The sequence below is a fragment of the Sinohyriopsis cumingii genome, chromosome 10 (genome assembly GCF_028554795.1).
Source record: "Sinohyriopsis cumingii isolate HCF-2022 chromosome 10, ASM2855479v2, whole genome shotgun sequence".
In the NCBI taxonomy this organism is placed as follows: Eukaryota; Metazoa; Mollusca; class Bivalvia; order Unionida; family Unionidae; genus Sinohyriopsis; species Sinohyriopsis cumingii.
The window spans coordinates 110,497,631-110,525,227 of NC_142970.1; the positions used below are offsets into that span (position 1 = coordinate 110,497,631).

The 27,597-nt window shown below is 33.6% G+C and overlaps 1 protein-coding gene across 2 annotated transcripts in view; it reads left to right on the top strand.

Annotated features, from left to right (window-relative positions):
• Positions 1-14,596, top strand: part of LOC149791018 (uncharacterized) — a 48,466-nt gene extending 33,870 nt beyond the window's left edge. For both annotated transcript variants that reach the window (XM_089972891.1, XM_089972890.1), the window contains exons 15-21: positions 5,537-5,686; positions 5,983-6,093; positions 6,515-6,625; positions 7,047-7,157; positions 7,579-7,689; positions 8,111-8,221; positions 10,567-14,596. In XM_089972891.1, coding sequence (XP_089829017.1) covers positions 5,537-5,686; positions 5,983-6,093; positions 6,515-6,625; positions 7,047-7,157; positions 7,579-7,689; positions 8,111-8,221; positions 10,567-10,682 — 821 coding nt within the window. In that variant the 3' untranslated portion in view covers positions 10,683-14,596. The remainder of the gene's footprint in view (positions 1-5,536; positions 5,687-5,982; positions 6,094-6,514; positions 6,626-7,046; positions 7,158-7,578; positions 7,690-8,110; positions 8,222-10,566) is intronic.
• The last annotated feature ends 13,001 nt before the right edge of the window (positions 14,597-27,597 follow it).

A 27,597-nucleotide genomic window follows, 5' to 3' on the forward strand; every position in this document is an offset into this window, starting at 1 on the left:
ACCTCTCATTAATTATAAAGTACATGCTTCACTCGATCGTTACATTGATCGGTCACGAACAGATAACTCTGCTAGTTTAAAGCTGCGTGGGATAATTGGTAAATCTTGATGACATATTTTGACAAAACGTAGAGATTCAAATTCAGATGACTAAGAAAAATTGATCTAAATCTGATGAATTGGAGAGTAGGCACACGAACTGTATTTGCTTGCAAACGTGTTTTGATTATAAATAAGGAAACATTTACATCTGATACCGTGGCGCGGCAGAGACGCACGTTTTATGTAGTTACCGGAGATTCAATACGTTAACGAACGAGAACCTTTCGAAATGAATATAATGAGGTGGTAATACAAAGGTTGTCTGAGACAAAGTTGTGAATTGCACATTCACTATCCGAGAATAACATTTCAAGCGTCGAACGGAATCAGATGCTTCGTCAGTGACTATAATGTGAGGACGCCCTGCAATGTCGTGTGGACACGATATTGAAGTCTTTACAAACACCTGCCACAGGACGTTGAACAACAAAAAACGGGCAGTAGCAATCAACCGTGCCCATCCGCTTCTACTCCAAAGAAAATGATTAGGAAGGTAAGAACCTTGAATCGGGATATGTGAGTAATCAATGATACATTCCGCATAAACTGCTGCGGCCACACGTTTTCGTCTCGGTCATGACTACATAAACATTAACACTCATCCACCAAATATCAACTATGGGATCACTTGTACTGGATTTTGTGCACATAATGGAGCAAAGAGAACTTGACACAACAGAAAAACAAAGCACTTGTAAAACATCTTGCATCAGTAATGCGTGTGACAATTTGTATTTATTTGATGTCCGGCGAGAGTATCATTATTCCGTTCCGCGAGATCTTGGAGCAGGATTGATAATGTGCATAGAGGATACATCATTGGAGACCGGGGTTTCGGACAGTCTTGCACCAGATTATACAACCTAAAATGTATATTCTGTGGTTCCCTTACCGAAGCAGAACTTGGACAAGAGACAGGTGTAGCAAGGCAATGCAGATTATGTTGTAATGGAGTTAAAAATATGAAATAAGGTCAAGCAGTGCAAATATTTACACACGTGCATAGCAATTAGAAGGACATGGTGGTATCAGAACCATCACAATTTTTCTCTGTATATATATATATATATATATATATATATATATATATATATATATATATATATATATATATATCTGTGTGTGTGTGTGTGTATACAAACACACACAAAAGGGATGTAAAAATATTATAGATTATAAATTTGACTATTAAAACCATAAAGAGAAATAAAACCTGAACAAAATATAACCGTCAACAGTAGAAGTTGCAGTCAGTTCAAGTTTAGTTGTTCCTCTTTCTGTAGGCAAAGTGTCATTAATCTACACTTATGTGTAAACGACAGTAGTCGATTTCATATATAAGGAACTATAAAATACTTTTTTATTTGACCTTAAGAGGAGCCAACATCATCAAATACTTTCGTTGTGTTCAAACTTCAGACAATACTATGCAAAACGGAGAACTATCCTGAGCATCTCTGATTAAGTGTAGCTTCTTGGCTTTCCTGCGGATCATTCTTTGTGTTATGTAAGGTTATATTTACGACCACAGAGGCAGCTTATATTAATGTAGCGGAAATACACTCCCTCGGATACACTACCCCGAGTTTCGCTATCTCGGGTTCTTTAGGATAGGTCTTGTATTTGGAGTGATATCCCACTGAATCTATCTGAGAACTGACAGAGAGAGAGAGACGACAGTGTGAAATGATGAAAGAATAGTTATCCTCACTCAGAACTTTTATTACCGCAAGACCTCTGCGTTTCTTGGATGAGCCTTGTAGCCCCAGGCTTTTGGTCGACAAAAGACCTTGTCCCTGCTCTTTTCCGGTTCCCTGGCCTGGCCCACTACTGTCCGACGCCATGCGACCAAATGTGCTTGCTCTTGCGGTGTGGTTATACTGCTACTATGTTGACACCTCCTAGTCTCATCCCAACACATTTAATTGGTTAAGACTTAGAAGTGAGACCCTGGTTTTCTAATGTTTTATGCTATGTGTATCCCTGTCCACCCAAAAGGTGTTATAAGTTTGTTTGTGTTCAAGAAGAATAAAGATAAAAAAATTGTCAGCGTTAGTCTATGTTTTGTTCATCATATGAGAGAGTTTAAATTATCCCAATAAAGTTTGTTACTCCCTTCCCTATACCTGGGCTGGCATTGGGCCTGGTTTCTATCCTTCCTTACTTTGAACCTAGGGGAGTACTATCCACCCTGTGGACTATTTAAGTCCCTGGGTAGTTTTCCTTCCCTTTCCTCTGTTGTCTTATTATTGAGTAGCGACTCTGTCAGAGTCATTTTAGTCAAATTTGATGTGTGCTTATGTGTTCTGTTGCAGTATGTCCCCTTTTTCGTGTATGGACGGCTCTATCTAGGTCAGATCTTTTATGGTTTGTTTTCTTATCTAATCATGTCTGTGTATAATTTTGAATCGTATCCAAAATTATGTGTTAAAAATAATAAATTGTTTATATGCATATTATGTTTGTACCATGAGTGTATGAGTTGCATTTTGTTATTTGTGTCTATTTGTGTCTAGTTTTTCTATATGCTGTGGCATATTGTTGTCCAATTAGTTTTGTATTGTTGCACCTTAGTGGCTGAAAGAGGTTTGAAATCTTCCATCACGCGGACGTGATGGAAAACACCTTTTTTGCTTTAAGCCTTTACTTGAAAATGCCTTATCACCTGATATAGGGATTAAAGTTTTATGTGTCAGTCCTACATCTCTCTATAGTAATTTCTCTTTAGAGTGCACATTTATGATGGCATAATTATCAAGAGAAAGTTATTATTTTGTTAGTTACAATTATGATTTAGTAAAGTTGTATAATTTTCTGGTGTATGTTTCAAGTCATTTCATAGTTACTTTTGAAATACCCTAGCATCCCAAAACGGATCGAAAATCTCTATCACACTGACGTGATAGAAAACATGTAGGTAGTGTGTTTAAGTCTTGAGTTATGTTGTGGAAGCACCTAAGCACTTCTGTAGGTATTGAAAATCAACATCACGCCAACGTGATTAAAGCATCATATTTTATTCCGATTTGTATCATTGCTTTTTGTCATATATGTATACGAGGTCATATAAAGGGGATTATTAATTCTATTAGGGATATTCTTTTTAAATTATTTGGAAGATAAGCTTCATTCAATGCTGTTATGTGCAGAGTGTGGATACTATTTGTTTCGGCAAACTGAAAGTTATACTTGGCTATAATGAACTGAAAGGAAGTGTTGTTCCTTCGAGCAAAACTAATAATTTCAAAATCCTGAATTCTTTAGATCAAAGAAAAGGATTTATTGGTATAGTTTCGGCAAACTGAAAGCTACACCACTATATACTGCACTGTTTTTGACTTACGTGTTGTAGTGTTATAGCATTATAATGATTACAAAGTAACGAGCTTGACAAGAAAAACGGATTGAAATTTTTAAACGCGCGGACGTGATTGAAAACATCCTAATATTGGAAGTTTAAATATTGAGGTACCTGAGCACCTCCTATATGTTTGTGATTTCGAACATGATGGAAAACATGTCTATTCAGTCATATGCCTTTCTCTTGTTCTTATTATTAAATATTTTTGAGAAGTTTTTTCTTTTATTGTGTTTTTGAGTTTGTGTTGTACTTGTTGGATCGTTCAGATAAGTTCTAAAATACAGCTACAAGGCTCTTCCTGTGATCTCTTTTTAAAGTGCACATCTCATCATAATCACCTAAAGAGCCCTGATTCTGTTTCTTCATTGTGATCAATTCCATTTTGGATAAATTAAATTTGATACAGAGTACATTAGGAAAGTTCTACTAAAGTAGAGTGTTATTTGAAGTTCAGGTGGCAAAGGTGTTTACTCATGGCTTCGTTTTAGATAGCCTAAGCTTCCCCATGAGTATGGCTATGAAATTTCAATTATGTGTTCATTTTAGATAGTTCGTCTTTCAACGGCTTTCCCATATTCTGTTATTTTGTATATATTTATTTATTCATTTTCGGTAAGCCATATTTTGCTTTTCCTGGTTTCGATTGATAAAATTATGAAGTTGGTTACTTCTTTATATAAATCTTTATCATTAACTAAATGTGTGTATAGTAAGTGAAATCTTCAAAATAACCTATTTTATTTATTATTTTTTGTTTTATACACTTGCAGGGCATGTTTTCACACTATACCGCTTTCTAACACACCACCATAGCAGCCATGGTTGGCCCGTATATATTACCCAGGCGGAATCACGTGACCCAAAACTAAGACGTTAGATGGCACTACACAACCCGCTAAACATTTAAAATTAGAACATAAACTTTAAAGAAACTAAAATTACATTGACCTAACGAAATGTACATCCTATGGGTTCTCCTTGTTACATTACGATTGACAGATTGTGAATTAGTAATGGATAAAGGGAAAGGCGCAATAATACACACGATTAGACATGCGCAGGGCAGTACTTAACATTTAAGGACTACTTGAGCCGATGTATGTAATTACATGCTCTTGAAAGGGATATTATAGCCATGTTAATAGCTTGCGTAAATTTCCTACAAGTTTATAAGGTCAGAAAATTTTGAATTCTCTTCATTGGAAGAGGATATGAGAAGGTGAAGACATAACTAGACTGAGGGACTTGTTTTTTTATTGGCAAGTGGATGATGCATTTGCAGTTTTGCCATTAACACAGACAAAATAGCATATTTGCTAACAGTAATTCTTACGAAACGTATGTGCCTCTTGCATTAATATAGTTACAGTCTGATGATAATTTTGTAATTTCAACTTTGAATGTCACATATATTGTTTAGAATTTGCATTCTGGCAATAGGGAGTAATATTTACACACGTTTGCATATGCCGCAGACAATCTTAAAACACAATAAAGAACATTGTTATCATTGTTTTGTTTCTATTGATATGTACATCCATTACAAAGCATAACAAGTGTCATGCTTTTGTTTTATCAATATTTGAGTTGAAATTGTAAACTCTTGCAAATACTAATAAAATGTGGATTGAATCGTAAGACAATGGCACATGTGTTTGGACTTGAACACAACTGCATATTTATTTAGGATGCAACGAGATCATATGATATATGACTATTTCAGGATGGTCTGGACATTTGTCTTTTAGAACTATTCACTGTCGCTCTATTTTCTTTGTTATAAAATAAAACGTGTTCATAACATTACGCAACAAATGGACATTACGCCTTAAGAAGTGATTTCACAGTCATGCAGCAATTTGTCTTTCGGTCGACCAATTTTCAAAACTATCTAGTTCAGGCAGCTTGCATATTATTAAGTCAGTACACAGTGGTAGCAAATATGATTCCTCTACAGAATGTATTGTGTTTGGAATTAGACTCCTTAAGGAAAGTATTAATTATGATGATAATGACGATGACAATGATGACGATAATTATAAAGATGTTCATTATTTTATTATTGTTATTCAGATTTATGTCCACTAGGAGACCAGCCTGGATTAGTGAATATTGGACTTGCATGTACGGAGCTGATTGCACAGCGATCCTATTATTGCTATTATTCATATTACCTAGACATATGCTGCGAGTCCTGTATGCATGCGTATACTAATATAACAGGTAAATAACCATGCATTTAATGCTTAACTGGCTTTGATAATATATATATATATATATATATATATATATATATATATATATATATATATATATATATATATATACATATATATAGATTAATTTAATCAAATATATAAACTTGTGGTGAATTCATCATTTTATATAATTTGAGTTCAGAAATGTACGTAGATAATATGTTCAGATAGGTCCGTTCAATGTTGTTTCGGATGTAATTGTTTATTGCAAATCAACGTCTAGTAAGTAAATGATTTCATTAAATATTTCGTTCGATATAGGGTGCGAATATGGTGACAAAACAAACTGCACTGCGTTGAGCCGATATGAGTGCTATTTGAACGAGGCTTTATGCTGTGGTACATGTCTCCCACAAAAAGGAACAATTTCAGGTAAATGTAAAAAGTTCGTCACAGAAAATAATATAATCAACATCAGACTGTAACACGTGTCAACATCATGAATTTTAGCTCTCCTTATTAGACGCGCAAAAAAGATATAGTAATCATCTTTTGCGTCTGTATGTCAACCATTTCGTCTGTCTGTCAGTTCACTCTTACCTTTTATGACCGACAAAGTGCTTAGCAACCCTCTGACAGAGTTAAATGCCATTTGGTGGGTGATCTGTCTTAAACAAAAAACATATGCCTCCTAAGAATGTCTTTATTTCGCTTTTCATATAATTTGAGTTCAGAAATGTACGTAGATAATATGTTCAGATAGGTCCGTTCAATGATGTTTCTAATGTAATTGTTTATTGCAAATCAACGTATAGTAAGTAAATGATTTCATTAAATGTTTCGTTCGATATAGGGTGCGAATATGGTGACAAAACAAACTGCAGTGCGTTGAGCCGATATGGGTGCTATTCGAATGAGGCTTTATGCTGTGGTACATGTCTCCCACAAAAAGGAACAATTTTAGGTAAATGTAAAAAGCTCGTCACAGAAAATATTATAATGAACATCAAACTGTAAGACGTCTCAACATCATAATAATTTTAGCTCTCCTTATTAGACGTGGAAAATGATATAGTAATCATCTTTTGCGTCTGTATGTCAACCATTTCGTCTGTCTGTCCGTTCACTCTTCCTTTTTATGACCGACAAAGTGCTTAGCAGCCCTCTGACAGAGTTAAATGCCATTTGGTGGGTGATCTGTCTTAAACAAAAAACATATGCCTCCTAAAATGTCTTTATTTCGCTTTTCATATAATTCGAGTTCAGAAGTGTACGTAGATAATATGTTCAGATAGGTCCGTTCAGTGTTGTTTCGGATGTAATTGTTTATTGCAAATCAACGTCTAGTAAGTAAATGATTTCATTAAATATTTCGTTCGATATAGGGTGCGAATATGGTGACAAAACAAACTGCACTGCGTTGAGCCGATATGAGTGCTATTTGAACGAGGCTTTATGCTGTGGTACATGTCTCCCACAAAAAGGAACAATTTCAGGTAAATGTAAAAAGTTCGTCACAGAAAATAATATAATCAACATCAGACTGTAACACGTGTCAACATCATGAATTTTAGCTCTCCTTATTAGACGCGCAAAAAAGATATAGTAATCATCTTTTGCGTCTGTATGTCAACCATTTCGTCTGTCTGTCAGTTCACTCTTACCTTTTATGACCGACAAAGTGCTTAGCAACCCTCTGACAGAGTTAAATGCCATTTGGTGGGTGATCTGTCTTAAACAAAAAACATATGCCTCCTAAGAATGTCTTTATTTCGCTTTTCATATAATTTGAGTTCAGAAATGTACGTAGATAATATGTTCAGATAGGTCCGTTCAATGATGTTTCTAATGTAATTGTTTATTGCAAATCAACGTATAGTAAGTAAATGATTTCATTAAATGTTTCGTTCGATATAGGGTGCGAATATGGTGACAAAACAAACTGCAGTGCGTTGAGCCGATATGGGTGCTATTCGAATGAGGCTTTATGCTGTGGTACATGTCTCCCACAAAAAGGAACAATTTTAGGTAAATGTAAAAAGCTCGTCACAGAAAATATTATAATGAACATCAAACTGTAAGACGTCTCAACATCATAATAATTTTAGCTCTCCTTATTAGACGTGGAAAATGATATAGTAATCATCTTTTGCGTCTGTATGTCAACCATTTCGTCTGTCTGTCCGTTCACTCTTCCTTTTTATGACCGACAAAGTGCTTAGCAGCCCTCTGACAGAGTTAAATGCCATTTGGTGGGTGATCTGTCTTAAACAAAAAACATATGCCTCCTAAAATGTCTTTATTTCGCTTTTCATATAATTCGAGTTCAGAAGTGTACGTAGATAATATGTTCAGATAGGTCCGTTCAGTGTTGTTTCGGATGTAATTGTTTATTGCAAATCAACGTCTAGTAAGTAAATGATTTCATTAAATGTTTCGTTCAATATAGGGTGCGAATATGGTGACAAAACAAACTGCAGTGCGTTGAGCCGATATGGGTGCTATTTCAACGAGGCTTTATGCTGCGGTACATGTCTCCCACAAAAAGGAACAATTTCAGGTAAATATAAAAAGCTGTCAGAATTGATATTGGATATAACAGGAGATTGAAGGTGTAAAACGCACACATATATTTGGTAACGTCACCAAATTTCTTTATTTTTCTCCACTGATAAATGAAGAGTTCAAGTTTGTGTGTTGAATTCAATTTACATACTCGCAGAATGTAGTTTTTTAATTTAATTTTGTACCAAATTAAATGCTTCCTGTGAAACCGTAAAGGTTGACATGTACAAGCAACATGGCTTATGCTTATAAGAATTCAGACAGAATAAAGACTGGCTTTCAACCGAAGACGCTTGAGTTGAAAACTGTTCGCCTTCTTATACGACTGAACGACACAAATTAAAAACATTTAAATTAAAAGAATAAATTTTGAGACACACTGTTGCCTCAAAAATATATCTTATTGGTACAGTAAATATGACGTTATTGAAACGTTTTAGCCAAACAAAAGCAAACAAAGAAACAAATCAAACAATACAACCTATTCCAATAACTACAATCTACTTCTTAACAGTATTTCCCTGGCAGAGTGATGTTTCCTCAAAAGCTAATGAGTACAGTAACAATAAGACTGCTTCCATCGACCGTTTATGATACTAGTGTATGGTGCACATCAAGAACATTTAACAGATATATACGATGACTCCTTAACTTGCTTATTATTCATCTAGGGTTTACAAATATTTAGATGTATGTCTAACATGAAAATTTAATTAAGTTCGACAATCCGATTAGATTTGCTTTTCTCTTGCAAAGTTAACGTATCAAAAATATGGCAGACGAAAGTGTTTAGACAGATCTCGGCTTTGTTACTTAAATTTGGCACGCATACACCCATTATATGATTGCGAAAACATTGCGTCCTAAGATATACAAATAAAAAGGTCGCAAAGTTTTTTTTGTGGCGATGTACATGCAGATATTTATACGTTACTTAAAGTAGAAGCGTAAGTGTTACTCATTATCGACTATATTTATTAAGAAGGAGACAACGAAAGCAACTTTGATTTACTGACTGTGGGGTTAGACCTTAGCTAAACAATTCTTGAGATACCACATATTTTTCTAATACAATATCTTCTATTTAGTACATCCTCCCCATGAATTTTAAATGATTCCTAGTTATTATCACGTGGGTTGTTGCTCTGTTAAATTGATTAGTACTGATTAGCAAAAAATAAAATCACTCTTACTTGAAGATTTCATGTTGGAACTGGGAGAGGAAAGGAAGGAAAACGGAATGTACGGTAAAGTACATTTCTGTTGCAATATCACACGTTTTATCATTTAAATTCATTCTTTAAGTGAATAGCAATCATTTGTACTCATGGAAGACTAGATGGAGAGACAGTGCGAAATATTTAACTATGACGTTTAACAAGGGTTGCAGGTAAACATGTATATAAAGTAAATAGCCATGCGTTTCATTTTTACTTAACGGAATTTTTTTTTTAAACAGATGACCTTGGCACTTTGTTCAGTATTGTTGTCAATACGACCACAGTTTGGGCTCTCGCCGTTTATCATCATTGTTGTATGGTCAGCAAATATATGTCTTTTGTCATGATTCGCACACAGCATATTACTTAGCTAACATTTTTCCATTATTGTTGATTATACTTAAACATAATGATCACTTGTAAAGAAAATGTTTACTTGGATCGTAGTTTCAGGACCATGATTTTTCCCGCGGAAGCTCTATGGTGTACCTGATTTTTGTAAGGTTGTTTGCTAAAATGTAAGTAAAGAGACTTGACCTGGTTTACAAATGCGATGGAAATTTCCATTTGAAATGACCTAGATCGAGGGCATTTTGTTATTGATTGGAATTATAAAGTGCTCATTGACATTTTGAACTCGATTACTTTTTGGAGGATTATTCTGAATTCATCACTGTGATACATCAAGACTATTGGCATATCAGCTGATCCAACACTATTGGCAAATCAACTCATTCAACACTTACATTAGTTCAGAAACATTGTAAACTGGTTGCTTTTTAGTTTTTCAGTTACTTAGATTAAGGCCATATAGTTGTAACATGATTCTGTGTATATATATATATATATATATATATATATATATATATATATATATATATAATGATCATACGTAACAACCGTCCATAAATAAAAGATAGACTGGACGAAAAAAAAAATATGCAACAAAAGGGATATAAGAGGAATATATACAGAAATTACATCTTAGCTAACAAGAATATGCATGTACTAAGATCAAAGAAAAGTGAGTTACAAATTTCAGCAAATGACAGGGACTTCTTTATTATATAACATGTTGCCAGCTTTGAATGTTTATGCATTGCACTTCCTTTGTATGCAGGCTGTGAATATGGTGACAAGGCTACTGGCTGTAATGTAGGTTCTTGTCCTTTTTATGACCCCGACACATTAGCTAAATGTTGTGAGACTTGTTATGTACCACCATCTTCAACCTAACTGCAGCAGCAACTACGTTAGATGCCAATCCATCTACAATAACAGCTTCTCCAACGCAAAACAAAACTGCAGCAATAAACATATCAATAGCATCCTCGACTAGAACATCTGCGGTGCCAACCCTAACAAATGCAATGACAACATCCCAAATTGCACAGGATAACAGAACACGTGCTGGGCCAACTATAACAATTGCAGGAACAACCAACACAACTTCATTTATAAATAAAACGTCAACTCTTACCCCAACAGCTACAGTACAAACAACATCTACAATAAAATATATGTGAATAAAACTGATATCCTCCAATGATTCAATATATATATATATATATATATATATATATATATATATATATATATATATATATATATATATATATATATCAAGTATTTTAGCAAGAGCCAGTCATTTTACACAAGTATCTTATGACAATTTAGGGAAAATAGTTATATGAACATTTAACTTTAGATAATCATACATCATCATGAGATCGATCCAGAAAATATCATCAAGTATCATTTTGCTTCTTTTATGTTTTTTTTTTTTGGGGGGGGGTGGTCTAAAAAAGAAGTAGGCAATGGTTATGTGAGACGGAACTCTCACTGGGAGTCTAGAAAGCGAAACGTCCTGAAGCTCCTGTATTATGTGCGTTTCCAGGGAATAAATAAAACAATTATAACCCTCTAACAATAAAAAAAATTGTGCTCTCGGAAACGTTACGCTTCTTTCGTGTTCATGTGGTTTTATGAGAGCTTCTCCCTGCGGCTCCGATTTCCTCTTCCCGCTCCGCGCTTGTCGTCCATTTCAAAACATAGTTCACTTAAAGTGTTCCACACTTCATTGCGAAAGAATGTGTAATATTAATTCTTACTGAATAACCCAAATAACACTTTCATATAATTGCCTCTTCATTTCGTTTTTTTTATGATAATATCAACCAGTCCAGTCAGTCAACCAGAATAATGAATTGCGACTGAATACAATAAATCACTAATGAAGCTATCCGTCATAGAATAGGCTCGGTACTTAACACTTTCATATTTTAAAATAAGACCTCTTCCAACGTCCTTCGTATCAAATCGGATTAGAGACTATACGTTAATAAAGTCTGGGATGACTTACCTTAAGGGTCTGCTTAATCACTGAAGACATGTAAGCTCTGCTGTGTACTCGATATAATGTCCCACCATTTGATGATAGGATAATAACTGTGGACAAATACAACAGACAAATGCTGGTAAAGAATTAATAGTTCTGTTTGAAATACACCGTATTTGACCACTAAACTTTAACGTTTGAGACTGAAAGCATATGGTGGTTCTATACCCTGCGCACCTGGAGAAAATCAGATGTAATCCCACAGAACAATAGACTTATAAAGTATATAAGTATAAACTTTGTATGTGTAATTTATGTAAGTATAAAATAATGCATGAGCATAGTAAAGATGTTCAATTTAATAAACATGATTTCAGTCTGAATCACCTGCTCATTATCTTAGCATAAACATGATTTAAAACTGAATCACCTTATCCACTTGGCAACTAATACATTTGTTCAATGCGATAACGAAACTAAATATAAGGCAAATTCTCGAGATAAATGTATTTACTTGCATGTTTAAAGTTTCTCTACATAATTCCGAAGATGATTCCAGTTTTGTAATCACAAAAAATCCCACCAAACGTTATTAAACATTCTGAAATATCAAAAATCCATCCTACTGACGATGATTATGCACAGTCAGTAATAATACCTTTTTTCTGGCCAATCATGAATTGTCACATCATATATTTCTGTCACCTCATTGAGTTCAAAACAACTTTACAAAGGAGCTTTACATTATTATTTGTATCGTGAACTTGTTAGCTCAATATTTTGCACAGATTTTACTCTTGGTCAGTACTCTAAATAGCTATTACTCTTTGTCAATGCCTTAAACAGTTATTGCTCTCTGTCAATACTTTACATAATTATCTCTTGTTCAATTCTTTACATAGTTATTGCTCTTGGACAGTACCTTACATAGTTATTGCTCTTTGTCAATATTTTACATAGTTATTGCTCTTGGACAGTACCTTACATAGTTATTCTCTTTGCAAGTACTTTACATAGTTATTAGTCTAGGTCAATATTGTACGTAGTGATTGTCTACGTCAATACGTTATACAGTTATTGGCCTAGGCCAATACCTTCTATAGTTATTGTTCTTGCTGTGTATAATTTGTTCTATTGTGTATTGTTATTAATACAAGTAGTCTTGTAAACAATAATTACTTTAGTCTCATGGATTGTTCCACAAATTTCAACTTTACAAGGGTGCAGTTGATCTTCAGTGACAGAATTCTTGCGAAAACCCTGACAAATGTAATTAGCTTTGCGTAATTTTCACATTATTTGATGCAAACTAATCTCCATCATCGTTTCGAACCATATTTGCAATGGTGCATCACACGCAACTAGCACTGTAATGCGTTTACCTTTGATTCTGCATGGTTAGTCAGTTTCAAGCAATATATGTTTCCTTTATTTGCATCCAAACAAATATGGCATAATGCCAATGTAAATAATTTTAGCTTGATGTTCATGTAGTGAGAGTGTTCTTGAACATTATTGAACAGAACTTATTGTTCTTTTGTTATCATAATTTTTGTCTCTGAACAAATATTTTAGTTATAGTCTTGATTATAATTGCATGAAAGGATTATGACGGTTGTGGCAAAACAGATGCTGAGTTTCAAGATTCATGTAGGTCTGTATTTTTGAGTGGTCTACTCATTATTTAACTGCCAAGTGACATTTCATTAAAACTAAAGGTTTGGGACAAATATTCTCTATATAAAATTACTTGATAATATCCTTAAATTCTCCGCAAATGTGTTAAGAGCTTTATTACCAAATGTGGACACGTTCAGGCGTTCTAGATCAAAAGGTAGGAGACTTTTAAAATCATAATTTAAGAACTTAATCACGTTTGCTACAAATATTCCATGTCGATTCTCGATAAAACGTTAGTCAACCCATTTTGATATACAACTTCATACCTATTTAAGAAACAAAAACAATCCAAAATGAAACGAAAACTTAGAGAGCGCACAGTTGAAAGTGTTCTTCGGATCAGAGTTATTTTAGCCTAAAACACATCGCTTGTCTTTTATTTAACCCTGTTTGTTTATGTTGCTATATCAACAAAATTGTGCGTGAATGCAATATTTAGTATATGAACACGTCGCAGCTTGTTGTTTGTACGTGGGTTTTTTCTTTCTTCATAGTATAAATAGCCTGAATAGTAAACGGGTGAATTTATATAATCAGAATATGCCACATATATAAACTAGAAGTAGTTAGAATCATTCAAGTGAACGTATATATAACCTTCCCCCAATTACCCCAAACGCCCAACCGAAGCATTGTCTCGTCCTGATGGCATTTATAAGAACATTGACATACTTGAAGAAAAAAATCGTTACAATTATTTCTGAATGAAACTTTGTAGTAGCCTTTGCTGCTTGTCTGGTAAAACGTGATCCTCTAGCAAATTAATAAATTAGTGTCAGCCAAGCAGCCGCCACCTCTAGGATACCGCATTGCGAATGTACTTGAGATAATATTGCATGGGGTCTATATATCAACAGCTATAGTTTTTCCATTATAACCCGATATAATTATATAACATGCAAACTATTGCTATAATAATAATAATATCAATAATAAGAAAAAAATAAAAAAATAAATAAGTGCATCAAGAACTAATTGCTAATAATTATTACTAATAATAAGAGGTTTGGCAGTAGAGGGTTTAATATATTTATGGGAACTAATTTTTGTATACAAACCACAATGGTTACATTTGTTAATTAAATACTTTTTATTTCCGTTTCTTTGTGGTAGATAAATGGTTTTTACACTGTCTTTGCGTTATAATTTTTTCCGCTTTCACTCTCGCTGTAATATTTTCCTATTGACTTCTCATTTATTCGATTATGAAACAATGGGTACGCGAACAAAGACATCTTTTAATTAATTACTTAATAAACTGACTATTTCATTAATTTATAAGTTCTTATCTTCCTATCTGTTTATCTATGTGTTTGTCTGCATTTACACCAACACCGTTTCATCTCTCTCTCTCTCTCTCAACTATTTGCTTCAAACAGAAATACAAATGAACACTAAAAAGAAAATCAGATTCGAAATATACATCTCAATCTAAATTTTCATGAAGTAGACAAATTTCATTTCAGCCAATATGTCTTTAGTAAATTCATATTCTAGGATATTCATGACATAAAAGGGATATAAATGTTATTTGACAAAAAACTGGCTGTGCGAGATACTCAAGTTTGTAAATTTAAGGACGTGCTGGTCTGCTGGAACAATTAGATCCTGACGGACAGGACATAACACAATATAATACAAAGCGATGCAATGCAATTGAATCAATACAAGGCAAATAATGCAATGTAATACATTACAATACAATGCAATGCAATGCAATGCAATACATTACAATACAATACAATACAATACAATACATTGCAATGCAATGCAATACAATACATTACAATACAATACAATACAATACAATACATTGCAATGCAATGCAATACAATACATTACAATGCAATACAATGCAATACAATGCATTACAATGCAATGCAATGCAATACATTACATTACAATACAATACAATACAGCACAAAGCAATGCAATACAAAGCAATGCAATGCAATACAACGCAGTGCAATGACTGCATTTCAGACTTAGGTCTATCTGCATAAACATTTATATATTAACAAGACACAAGATATTACAAAGGCGGTTGATATAGCAATCTGTTGCAGCTATCGATTTTATTTTTCATGAACAAAAGCAGCATATAACGTGGAAATACTATCAACATTGTGTTAATACTACGAGCGCATCTAGTTCTTGTTACGTATATCTTTATTTGTTTTAAGTCTTGTTACATGATTGTGCCTATATTGTGTTTAATTTTTGTTCATCACTGTAAATTGTATTGATCATCTATTTCAATTATTTACATGGTTATACAATTTTAGCTGAAGATTTTAAGAACATAAAATGCATACGATCTATAAATAGTTGTATACGTAGGCGTTGAAGACCAGTAATACTAATATGAATAATAAAACGTGTTGAGAACTGGGTGTGTGTGTGTGTGTGTATATTTTTTACTGGATGGTGGGGTCATGTGCTTTCGTATAAGAACTAAGTAATTTCCCATTGGATGGTTTATGACAGGTGGTTTCTTTTACAATGTTGGATATTTGCAAAGTATATATATATATATATATATATATATATATATATATATATATATATATAAAACTACAGCTGTTTTTTCCTTAAGAAAATTTTGCGGTGGTATCTGCCAATATAATTACGTTTATAATTGTATTATGTTGTTGTTGTTGTTGTTGTTATTGTTATTATTATTATTATACAAGTTGTTGTCCATTCATACGCTACACAATTCTCTTCACATGTTGCCTTTAGAGTCTAACGTTTTGCGACCTAAAAATGGGTCGACATGCTCTTTTTGAGTGGAGCGCCCAGATCAAACATAGTAATTTGAAAATTATTAGACGTGTGATTTATTTATATTACAAGGGGAGAGGCTAACACTACAAACCTAATCTGGTTCGCCGTCCAAAACGGTTAAGAACCTCAGCAAGGTTAGACTATTCAAGCATAACTCCTCCGGGATATAATTTATTCAGCAGGAAATCTTATATCTGGCGTCTATATTGCCAGGCTCTGTCCACGTCATATGAATAGGTCTGTTGATGTTGGTTGTTTGTGATGAACACAGTAACCCTCCCGTTTATATATATATATATATATATATATATATATATATATATATATATATATATATATATACATCAGGTTGTAAATTTCAACAAGTGATTCCAGGTTGTAAATTTCTCCAAGTGATTCTAACTTATAGGATTCCTCCAGCTTTCTTAGATTTAGTGTTTATATTGTATAAACAGCATGCATATTCCCCTGACTAAGACGTCGCTTAGCTCCCAGGGTCTCTGGAAATAACGTGGTATGCGAAATGGTGTATATAAACCCTAGACCCCAAATCCCATACAAAGATACAGTCCTCTTTCCACTGACGGATATAGTCTGGTTCCCTGACCTCTCTCCACTCCAATACTTTTCTTTATAACGGTCAGGTAACGGCCTCCGCCGTGTTGAAATTACGCAATGTACATGAAGGTAAGCACGCATTTTGATCAGCATAGCTCACAACATGAAATATTCTCGCACAGAAGTGTTAAAATGGGGGCAAATGATGCATTACGATGAGTTCTACTTGTTAGTATTCTTTAAAATATGTGTTAAGTCGTCGTAGAACTTTGTGCAGCGTTTTAATTTACGAATCACGCGTATGTGAGGAGGGGTGTAATTACCATTTTTACTCGATCCTGTAATAACTATGCGCGGCTTAGTTTTTTTATACTGATTTTTCTTTTGGTGGCAAAGTTCGATAGTGTGATATAGGCCCAGGTCTGAAGACATCCGTCATTCTCAAATTATTACCAAGGATTTGATAATCAACATTAACACGTCCAGGACAATTTTTGACAAATGCATGATTAATATCTTTTGTTTTTATGTAGAATGAGGTTGAACTTGTTAAGTTCTATAAATAGAATACGTGGTATAATATATTTTAGACCTCTTTTATATTTACAACAAATTTCCTGCCAACTGCATTTCCTTGATTTCACCCTGTGCTCCCCCCCGACGACCTACCCACTTAAGTTTCCTGTACAAATATATTTATTTTGCTTTTTTAGTATACTTGTACTACACACACACACACACACATACTTGTAAAAGGTGTCAAGTGGGGACCAATGAAAAGTACTAGTCAAATGGGGACCTTATTAAATACTATTCATATTGCCAAATTCTCTTAAAGGGAACATTACTAGAAGAAAAAATATCATTGATATAGGTTCAACGCTATGACATTTCCTTTCTTCACATTGTGTTATTGTCATAAGCAAATGAGGACTTCTTACTCAGACTATCAGTGCAAGACTTCGTATACACCATGACAACTGGGGACATTTCTTACACAATACAACCTAGGACTTTCTTATCGACACATGTCCAAACAAAAAATGAAGATGTCCTACACTAGTACATCTTGGTTATTGTTGTTTTTATAGGGTTTAACGCCATTTTTCACCAAGAGAAAGGTTTTATATGGGTGGGGGTGGGGGTGAATAAATGGTGCATAATTTAGAACCAAGGAAAACCCCGGAAAGAACCACTGACACACGAGAATCTACCGGCAAGCTTTCTTACCTAGCCACATTGTCCGAGCCCGAGAGCGCTTTAGACCACTTGGCCACTTGGCCACCCAGGTCCCCAATGCATCTTGAACCTAAGACATATCATACTCTAGAAATGAATAAGGATCTCTTACAAGTACGGTGGAGATGGCTTACACAATAACCGTTCTGGACCTTTCATGTCAAATTTCTTTATAAGGCAAGCAAGTAGAATTTGTTGTGTATTACACAACAGCCATTCAAGACTTGCCTGGTGCCATTTCTTAATTCAGCAAGCGTGTGAAGAACTCGTTTACAATACCGCATCATACACTCAAACAATTAGGACCTGCCTGGTTTACGTTTAAATTAAGCAAGCAAGTGAAGACCCATGAATAGCATGGCACCTTACACAACAGCAACTCAGGACCTGCCTGGTGTAATTTCTTCATTATGCAAACAAGTGAAGACCCAATGCATAATATGACATCGTACACAAGAACAACTCGGGACCTGCCTGGTGTAATTTCTTCATTATGCAAACAAGTGAAGACCCAATGCATAGTGTGATATCTTACACAACAGCAACTCAGGACATGCCTGGTGTAATTTCTTAATTATGTATACAGGTGAAGACCCCACACGATAGCAACTCGGGACCTGCCAGTTGTAATTTTTTATTTAAGCAAGTGATGACGTCACACACAACACGACATACAAAACTTGACAAATGGACCGAATAATAAATGTGTTCATAGAAAATAAGATATACCCCAGGTTGTTGTGCTGATAAAGCTGTTTTCATTCACTTCATTTAAAAAAGTCAATTTGATCTTTAGTTTTCTGTAAAACGTTTCAATCCAATTTTAGAAGGATTTTTGTCGAAATTCTGTACAATTACATTGAATGAAAGAAAAAGTGGCATTAATTAAAATACTGATACCTAAAATAGTCCTGAAACTCTGAATTGATTCTAATTCACCTTTTGAATGTAGACAATTAATACAGACTTACAAACTTGAGTATTAGGTTACATAATACAGTAGCACATAACTTGCCCAGGAAAAAATACTTATCTGGACTAAAACTATTACCAAGTAACCTTAACAAAATCAGGGGCATTTTTACAGGTATAATTACAAATGTTTTAAAAAGTGATGCTCTCTAATAAATCATGATCTGATCAAAATCCGAGTGTTACTGGGATATTGACACTTCATAATAAAGTAATGTCCATGTCTCAATGAAGCAGCTTAAAACTGAAATTCACACTGGGATTATCAGGGATCATCCATATAGTATGTACACAAAAATCTGGCAAAGCTTGACTCCCCCCCCCCCCGTACACATACATTCTTTGTACACACCTCCCCACCTGCGTATGTACGCTTGACGCATCCCATCCCCCAAATTTCTTTAGAACGGCCTATATTTAATGCACGCAGAAACGATCAAGGAGTAATAATATTGACATGCTTAATAAAACAATGTCCACCGAAGCTGAATATCTGGCTGCATCAAATAAATAAGTTTTAACTTTAGAAAGTTTGTCTAGTGTCTGCTAAAATGCAAACGCCGACTAAACTCAGTCAAACAGGTTACATATTATATGACTTATCGAGGTTCCACACCTTCTCCCCGTTTCTTATGCGTACGTACATTATCAGTAGACCCCCCTCCCATAAGCAAGCGTATGCATTTGGGTTACCCCCCCCCCATGAGTACTGTGATGGGGCAAATTTATGTCGCTCTACGGAAAGCACATTAGTTTGGACCAGACAACAATTAATTAGATTTATGGGGACAGGCGCTTGTTAAATCGTTATACTTCAGTGATTTTTAATGTCGGGTCGGTAGCGGTAGAGATTTTTAAATTAAGCAGTCGTTTGCTTAACCGGGAGACGGACTATTAAGGACATGGCTAACTTCGATTTCATAGTGGATCTATCGAAATTGAAAATTTTCCAGAAACCGTTAGTCGAAATCCTGAAGGTCAAGTTAACCCCAATTTTGGCGCCTAGATAAAAGACGGTAAATATATTTCATCCTGATTGGTTACGCTAAACAAGGGGCGTGTTTCCACACGAATTTCCTAACTGTAAATATCCCCCCCCCCCCATCGAAAAATCTAATTAGTCTAAGCTTTGCTGCAAGAGTAAAGGTACAGGGGACTCCGAGAGTCAATTTGGAAGAAATTCTCTCGTAAAACATTTGTCCAAGAGACCGGTTGTCTGGAAGGTTGACGGATGCAATTTTGGCGGTAGAAGCGAGAAACGCATAGCAAAAAAAAAAAGGTATTTGCCTTCAATATCATGAAATTCGTTGATACCAATATAATGATTTGCTTGAAATATTTGATAATATGTGCATGAATTTTTTTGTTTAAATTTGTAGATCAATTATCTTGATATAAGTATAACTGTGTTGAGTTTATATATATATATATATATATATATATATATATATATATATATATATATATATATATATATAATCTTCTTAATATAAGGCAGTCGAAATTTGTCTTGTTTTATATGAATTAGGTTCTAAGAATTTCATGTATTAATTTAGTTAATATGAATTACGAGAATCCGTGTGAGTTCACCGATCTTGGGTAATTTCACGTATGATAAAGACTCGAGTACATATTGACTGAAATTAAATGTTGTTAAGCCATGCAGTGTAATTTCTTGTATGCTAGAGACTTGAATGTGTATATTCGCTGAACATAACGTAAAGCCAGGTAGTGAATTGCATTCATTCATTTGTGTAATTGAGACGAGAGCGGAGCTTCTAAGTCTTGTGTGTTAATGTGAAGTGATGAATTAGCCATTAGGATGTACATTAATCTTATGAAACTAGATTTGTTTTGGTCTGCCATGCTTGGGCCGACTAATTGCTTTGGTATGTTTCAATACCGATAGTAAGATCTAATAACGAGAGGGGAGTAATGTTCTATTCCCAGTAGAATAACCGACAGCAAATTTAGGTTGTCCTGTTTGTTTTCAAAGGGGAAAATAGCTCTTCAACCCCATAAAGAATTAAATATTCATTATAACTCATTTCATTCTTTTATTTTATCAAGTTTTTTGAAGTTTCTGTGCATGTAATATTTTGTGAAATGATAAGTCAACAGAAATACTTAAAAGTACAAATTATTATCAGTATCTATCAACATAGCTTCATACAATATAAACTGAAGCAATGACTAACATAATAAATTACTGACCCAACATATTAAATAATTACTACACTATAAATATATATTTCTGTTTTCAGATTACATCAGAATTTCCGTTGGGGGGCACTCTTTTTCAAGAAAATCAACAAAGCAAGCTAATTATGGGACATAGGAAACGCCAAATATGCAACATTCTAATCTGATGTGATGTAGATACTCCCTGAACCAAAGCTGTCCATTAATGGCTCTCGACAATTCATTAAATTTTTACAAAAAAATTAAAATAAATCGGTTTGTCCTTGTTACACGAGTTACATTTTGAAACAATGGTGTGTCTTTTCTAGTTTTTGCCAACTGCAATAGAACACTAAATTTTAAAAAGAAATATTAAGAAAATGTTTCACAAGAAGATTTGTAAAATCATAATGTAATATTTGAAATTGTTAATTGATGGATTATGAATACCTGTGTACCCATTTTATATACATCTAAACCATGCTGTTTGTATTCATTATGCAGTTGTAATAGTTATGTTGATTATTATCCAGATAGCAAAAGAAATCATGAACTGAAAATCTAATTTGTTTGTCCTGTTATGTGAGTTCCAAGTATAGGATGGCAACGATTTGACAATATTTTGAAATGAGAACTGACTTATCTTCCAACTATTATTTTGTAGAAGATGGGATACTAAACCACTGATTCATAACAGATTTGATGTGATAATGATGCATTAAAAAATTGAGGTATTTGCTCATCATTTTCCTTACTTAATACATTAAAGAAACATACATGTTGTCTCGGCTCCACATTCGCTAACACATTTTTTGTACATTGTTTACTTATAATAGCCTTATAACTATATGAATGGTACTTAAATTTATTTCCATTAAGTGCCCTTATAGTTAAACTTGAATGTCTAAGAATCAGCACACATTACTACACAGTAAAAAAAAAAAACGTTTCATTACACTAATAATAGCAATTACTCATGTTTTATCATCAGCTGTTTGCCAAATATCAAACACCTAAATGTGTCAATCAAACGTTTTATGCTCCATCACAATGTGAAAAATGTTTAAGTTCAATCAGTATTCACAATAAACTATTTTAAATTCAACCCTCACTTTTTATTAAAAAATGTGAGAAGAACCCTTCATTATGCTTCTGACTGTATCATTGGAAAATTCCACTTGAGGTTAAACATTTTGCCTCAGACACTACTCAGCAAAGCCTCATGTCTTACACAGAATTCTGACCCTCCAATATAATATTCCTATTTTACACCAGTGCATGAGGGTTCTGCTGTTGTTTACTCTGTCCAAAACATTTACAGATTTAAATCTTTAAACATTTCTGGTCTTACTTTTAATGAAGGTTTCACTGAATAGTTGAAAAAACACTGTGATCTAGATTGTAAGAAATACTGATTTCAGAATATTGTGACAAATCATCCATTTAAAGTAATATCATACCCACTAATGAAAACATTTGCCACATTCTTATAAATATGCATGAATCGAATCCATCAATCCCACACCTTCTCTCAAAAGTAAAGGATCAAACATACTCATGTGAATACAGAAATCTTTAGCCATCTGAATTTTATTTATATTAAAAAGGCCTATGTCTGACCCTTGCTGTAAAAGCTATGCATAGCCCAGTTACTCGGCTAGACTGTCAGCTAACATTATTTTAAGAGCAGCATAACTAAACTGGTCTCAACATAAAATATGTAACTAGTTGTTAAATATATTATTTTCTTTATTACAAACTTTAAGTTATATAATTCATAATCAAAGTTTTAAAAAATGGAAAATTCCCTTAATATCTTTTGGATAAATAATCCTCAAGTACCATGATCATTATTCCAGCTAGGGAGACACAGCAGGGCATGGCAACCTGACCTCAAAATCCATATGCCCTGCCAATGTTTCTGGCTTCTAAATCATATTCTGCTCCCCAAACACCCCCATCCCTTATATCCTGTGTTACTGTCCTTAATATTGAGCCTCTTTGGGTTGAAATGCATAAAGAGGTGTGGGCAATCATCACTATCTAGATGGAAAATAATTTTAAGTTAGGTTGGACACTAATCCTGACTAGTATGCTGCAAAAACTAGATGCAACCAGAAACTGCTTGTTGACTGCTCTATCTCCCTATAATGTTATATTAAGTGCAAGAAGATCAATTGTGACGAGGACAGTTTGTCAAGAATCCCAACAAATGTCTGTGAGGTGCTGAATGATGTTGTATGGGACCTGTCAGAATGATACACCAAAATCAGGAAGAAAACCATTCCCCAAGCATAGTTACTATTATAACTGACCCCTGGTGAAGGATATAGCAACCAACATTTTAAAGGAAATAATAATCTGCATACCAAAGGGTGTTTAATGAAACATAGGAACAGCCACCACTTTGTCCAACAAGTCATCAAATCAGGTTGACAACTTGGGATTTTGACATTATAGCAGTATGAGATATCTAAACAGCAGTCCCCAGTGTAAAGCGCTTTTAATGACTGATTTGTCATATTAAAGAACACTCAAGCCAGGTCCAATTAAAATGTTATCAGTCTACAACTGATCAGTTTATGTACTACTAACACAACTTGAACACTGATGACAAAATTGGCTACAACCAGCTTTGATATAGCACACACTAACCACAAAAGTACTCAATGATCTTGAGACAGGGTTTTACGAATAGACTTTGTACTGATTTGCCTGTTGGTACATATACCCTGATTCAGACATATAGAAACTTTTACAATTCTATTCCGAATAAAATGTTTAATTTGCTGCCAACTTCTATTGGCAAGAGCAGCTTCTTTGACCTTAGCATTCTGGCACTGTAGCTTTCCTGGTAATTTTCTGGCTTCAATGTAATGATTAAGCTGCCGTTTTGCAGCCTCCTGCTCCTCTCTAGTCCACAATGTTCTTTCTCTAAATGTTTTTTCTGCACTGGATATAATAATTCTCATTATCATCTAACAATTAATCCTAACAATCATATATATGACAGAGTTATCCCAGAAATTGTTGAAGTCATTTTGGTTGATGCCTGCAATTATCATGTTTGTCTGATTCAAACTTTTGTGCTACAATATTCCTCAACTAAAATCAATAAATAATTAAAATAAAATTTTCTATACATATAAAAGAAAATTATATTTTACAAAATTTCTGACTTCAAGAATTAAATTAAGCTGCATCTATTTATGATGTCATTATTGTAGCCACAGAAAGGGTATCTTTAGGCTGTAATGTGTGCAAGTGAAATTAAACAAGTTCCTGTCACATTTCATTGTTTGTTAGATTAAAACAGAGAAATCTCAACAATGGTTATGTGAAGATATCAGATGTTAAATTCAGGGAAAAACAATTTAACAAATGTATGTCTTCTTAAGTCCATTTAAATCTTGCAACTGTACATTTAATATGCATCCCAACACTTAATGGAGCTTCTTATATCAGCCAAATAAAAACACATTTTGATTATGCTGTTGTTTATATTATTGCTATATCTCCTATTTCTCTGTGCTTTTGTTACAAATTACACAATTGTGAATTTATTTCTAAACCTATTTCCTTACTACAGTCATGAACTATGTGTATATGTAAAAACAGTTACTCACACAGCTTGATACATAAAAATGTGTTATGTCATTGTTAAATGCAAAAATAGAACTACTGAAATATCAAGAATATCATTTGAAACTGATTCTGAATAAAGTACAGTAAGATTGAAAATGCTTGCTCATAGTAATCTTTTATTCCTTCACATCGTTCACTGTGCAATTATGTGTATTTGGAACACTTTGTTTACTTCCCTTATGTAACTTTGCTGGTATTAATATATTTAATGTGAATTATCAACTGGATTTTGTGTGAAATATTTCTCAATTTATTGATACTATCATGTTTCTTTTTCCCCCAAGTCTCGGACTTTTTAAGTAATGAAAAATTTTGGATTTTCAAAATATAATAATTGACAGTTAGATCTATTTCAAAGTGATAACAGCTTTCATGCAAATGGTGGATGTCATATGTAGTTATTTTCACCATGGTTCTCACACTTTTTCCAGGATGAAATTACTTTTTTTAAGGTTCACATATGACCATTACTGAATGGAAATAAAGAACATTTTTTAGATCATAAAACATACATTTTCTAAACAGAAAGATATTAATCTCTTTCAAGACTCTCCAAAAACACTGAAGTCAGAAAAGATGATCAAGTACAAAACCACAAAATGTATCACACAACACAAGATTATATCCCTATAAATTGGCATGTAAAGTCATTTCAGTGTACAGAATAAAAATTCTAACTTTATTTTGCTGCATTATGTTGCTAAGTGGGAACAACATAATGAACATAAATTATGGTTTGTTTCCTATCAAACCTTTAATTCTTAAGAATTCTGTAGCAATATATATATATATATATATATATATATATATATATATATATATATATATATATATACACACACACAGGGCTCGAATTTCATACAAATTTAATTGTAGCCAGAAGGACTAGGATATTGAGAAATTTACTAGTCCTGCCAAATCTTTACTAGTCCTGTTCACAAAACAATGTCACACGGCTTTCATGTACATGTCTGTGTGTTTGTTTTTGCGAATTGCGTACACCAGTTACACCACATAACGTTCCTTTCCTCATCATAATTCAGCCATTCCCGGTCTTTTGTCCATTTCTTCTGAAATTTTCCATTACGCTTTTCCCTATCATAAGAATTATTCCTCATCATTCTCATTCAACTTTTGCTTTTTTTTCTGATGGCTGAACACATTCTATCAAATGCCACATTTTGCCTGTCTTATAAGGAGGGAATTGTGCCTTGTTTTGAAATACGATATGTTATAGTAGACACGAATTATTTAAAGCAAGAAAAGGAATGGCACAGTGTCCTTTATATAATAAAGTCAGAGTAAGAAACACATTTCAAAACACGTGTCATTGCCCCCTCCCACAATTAAATGGCCTCTCCCTAACAAAGACTTAACTTCAGCGGATGTTCTTCATGATCAAAGCAGTGGCTATTGTAAACACTGTTATAAAATATTAGCATCAGAAGATAGCGTTAGTTTCAGCTTGGAAAAGGTGTGTTCCCATCAAACGAAGCCATCTGACGCTCAGCGTGTTGTATTTAACAGCTCCAGCTACTGTATCATAAGTGGTAAGTTTGGTAATTGTTCCTAATTAATCGAACCTCAATGTACTGTTGAAATTAATAATAAGGCAGAAACTTTTCTCTTTTTATATAGAGGGAATTTCTCTTTTTTTATAAAAAAAAAACAATTTAGGGCACTGTGTAAGATAAACTTGCATTTTTAAATTAAATTTTGTTCATTGTATTTTAAAAAGTATTGAAAATTCTTGCTTTAAAGGGGAAAATGAAAATAACAAACCTTTCTCTTGAAAGTACTGTATGCTGAATCCACGCTGGTCTTTACCCAAGGCTATCCGTTGTCTTGCAACTTCGGACTGCTTTAGTCTCCTCTGTTAGAAAAGTACATTGTAAATATGTTGGAGAAATTTAAAGAATCTGACAAGCAACATTATCAAAAATTAAAAATATATACTACCAATGCCAGCTGCAGTTTCAAAACAATATGTTGTGGACAATTATGGCCTGTAAACTAACATGTTCCTTCCAACATCACTAGAGAGGTACAAGTTGGCGAAAAGCATGATCTGAGCATAGAATATTTATACAGTAATGAATGTCAGGCTTGGGACATTAACAAGTTGGGACACAAAATCATAGTAAATGTTTTGTAAACTACAAGTTTTGGAACACCTGAGAGCCATTTTTTCAACTGGCCAATTAATGCCTTCCATCAATTTGATGGTAGTTTTTAAAGAAATCAAATTAGATTGATATAAACTATTTGAGAAAACAGTCAAAATGTTCAATAATAATCTACTTTCTTCTTATATTTCTATTGGAAATCTGTACAATTCACTTGGTTCATTACAATTATTTAACATTATCACAGTGTTGTACCCATAATAACAATAGCTTTTTTCAAAATTGACACCAAACGCTTTATCGCATAAAATTGTCAAAAGTTACCAAAAATTATGTTTTCTGCCTTGAAAATGTAAAAATATACTTGCTTAACATGATACCAGAAAATCAACAATGAAAATAGTATCCAGATATGACTCATTGCTCACAAATCATAGTGACCTTGTTTGTACCAGTGTTGGCTACTAATTTAGCATATGACAATCTAAATATAGAGGATACTGCTTGAAATGAATTACTAATATATATATATATATATATATATATATATATATATATATATATATATATATTTCAAGTGGGTTTTTCAAACACAAGATGAAATATATCCAGTAATTTGAGATTA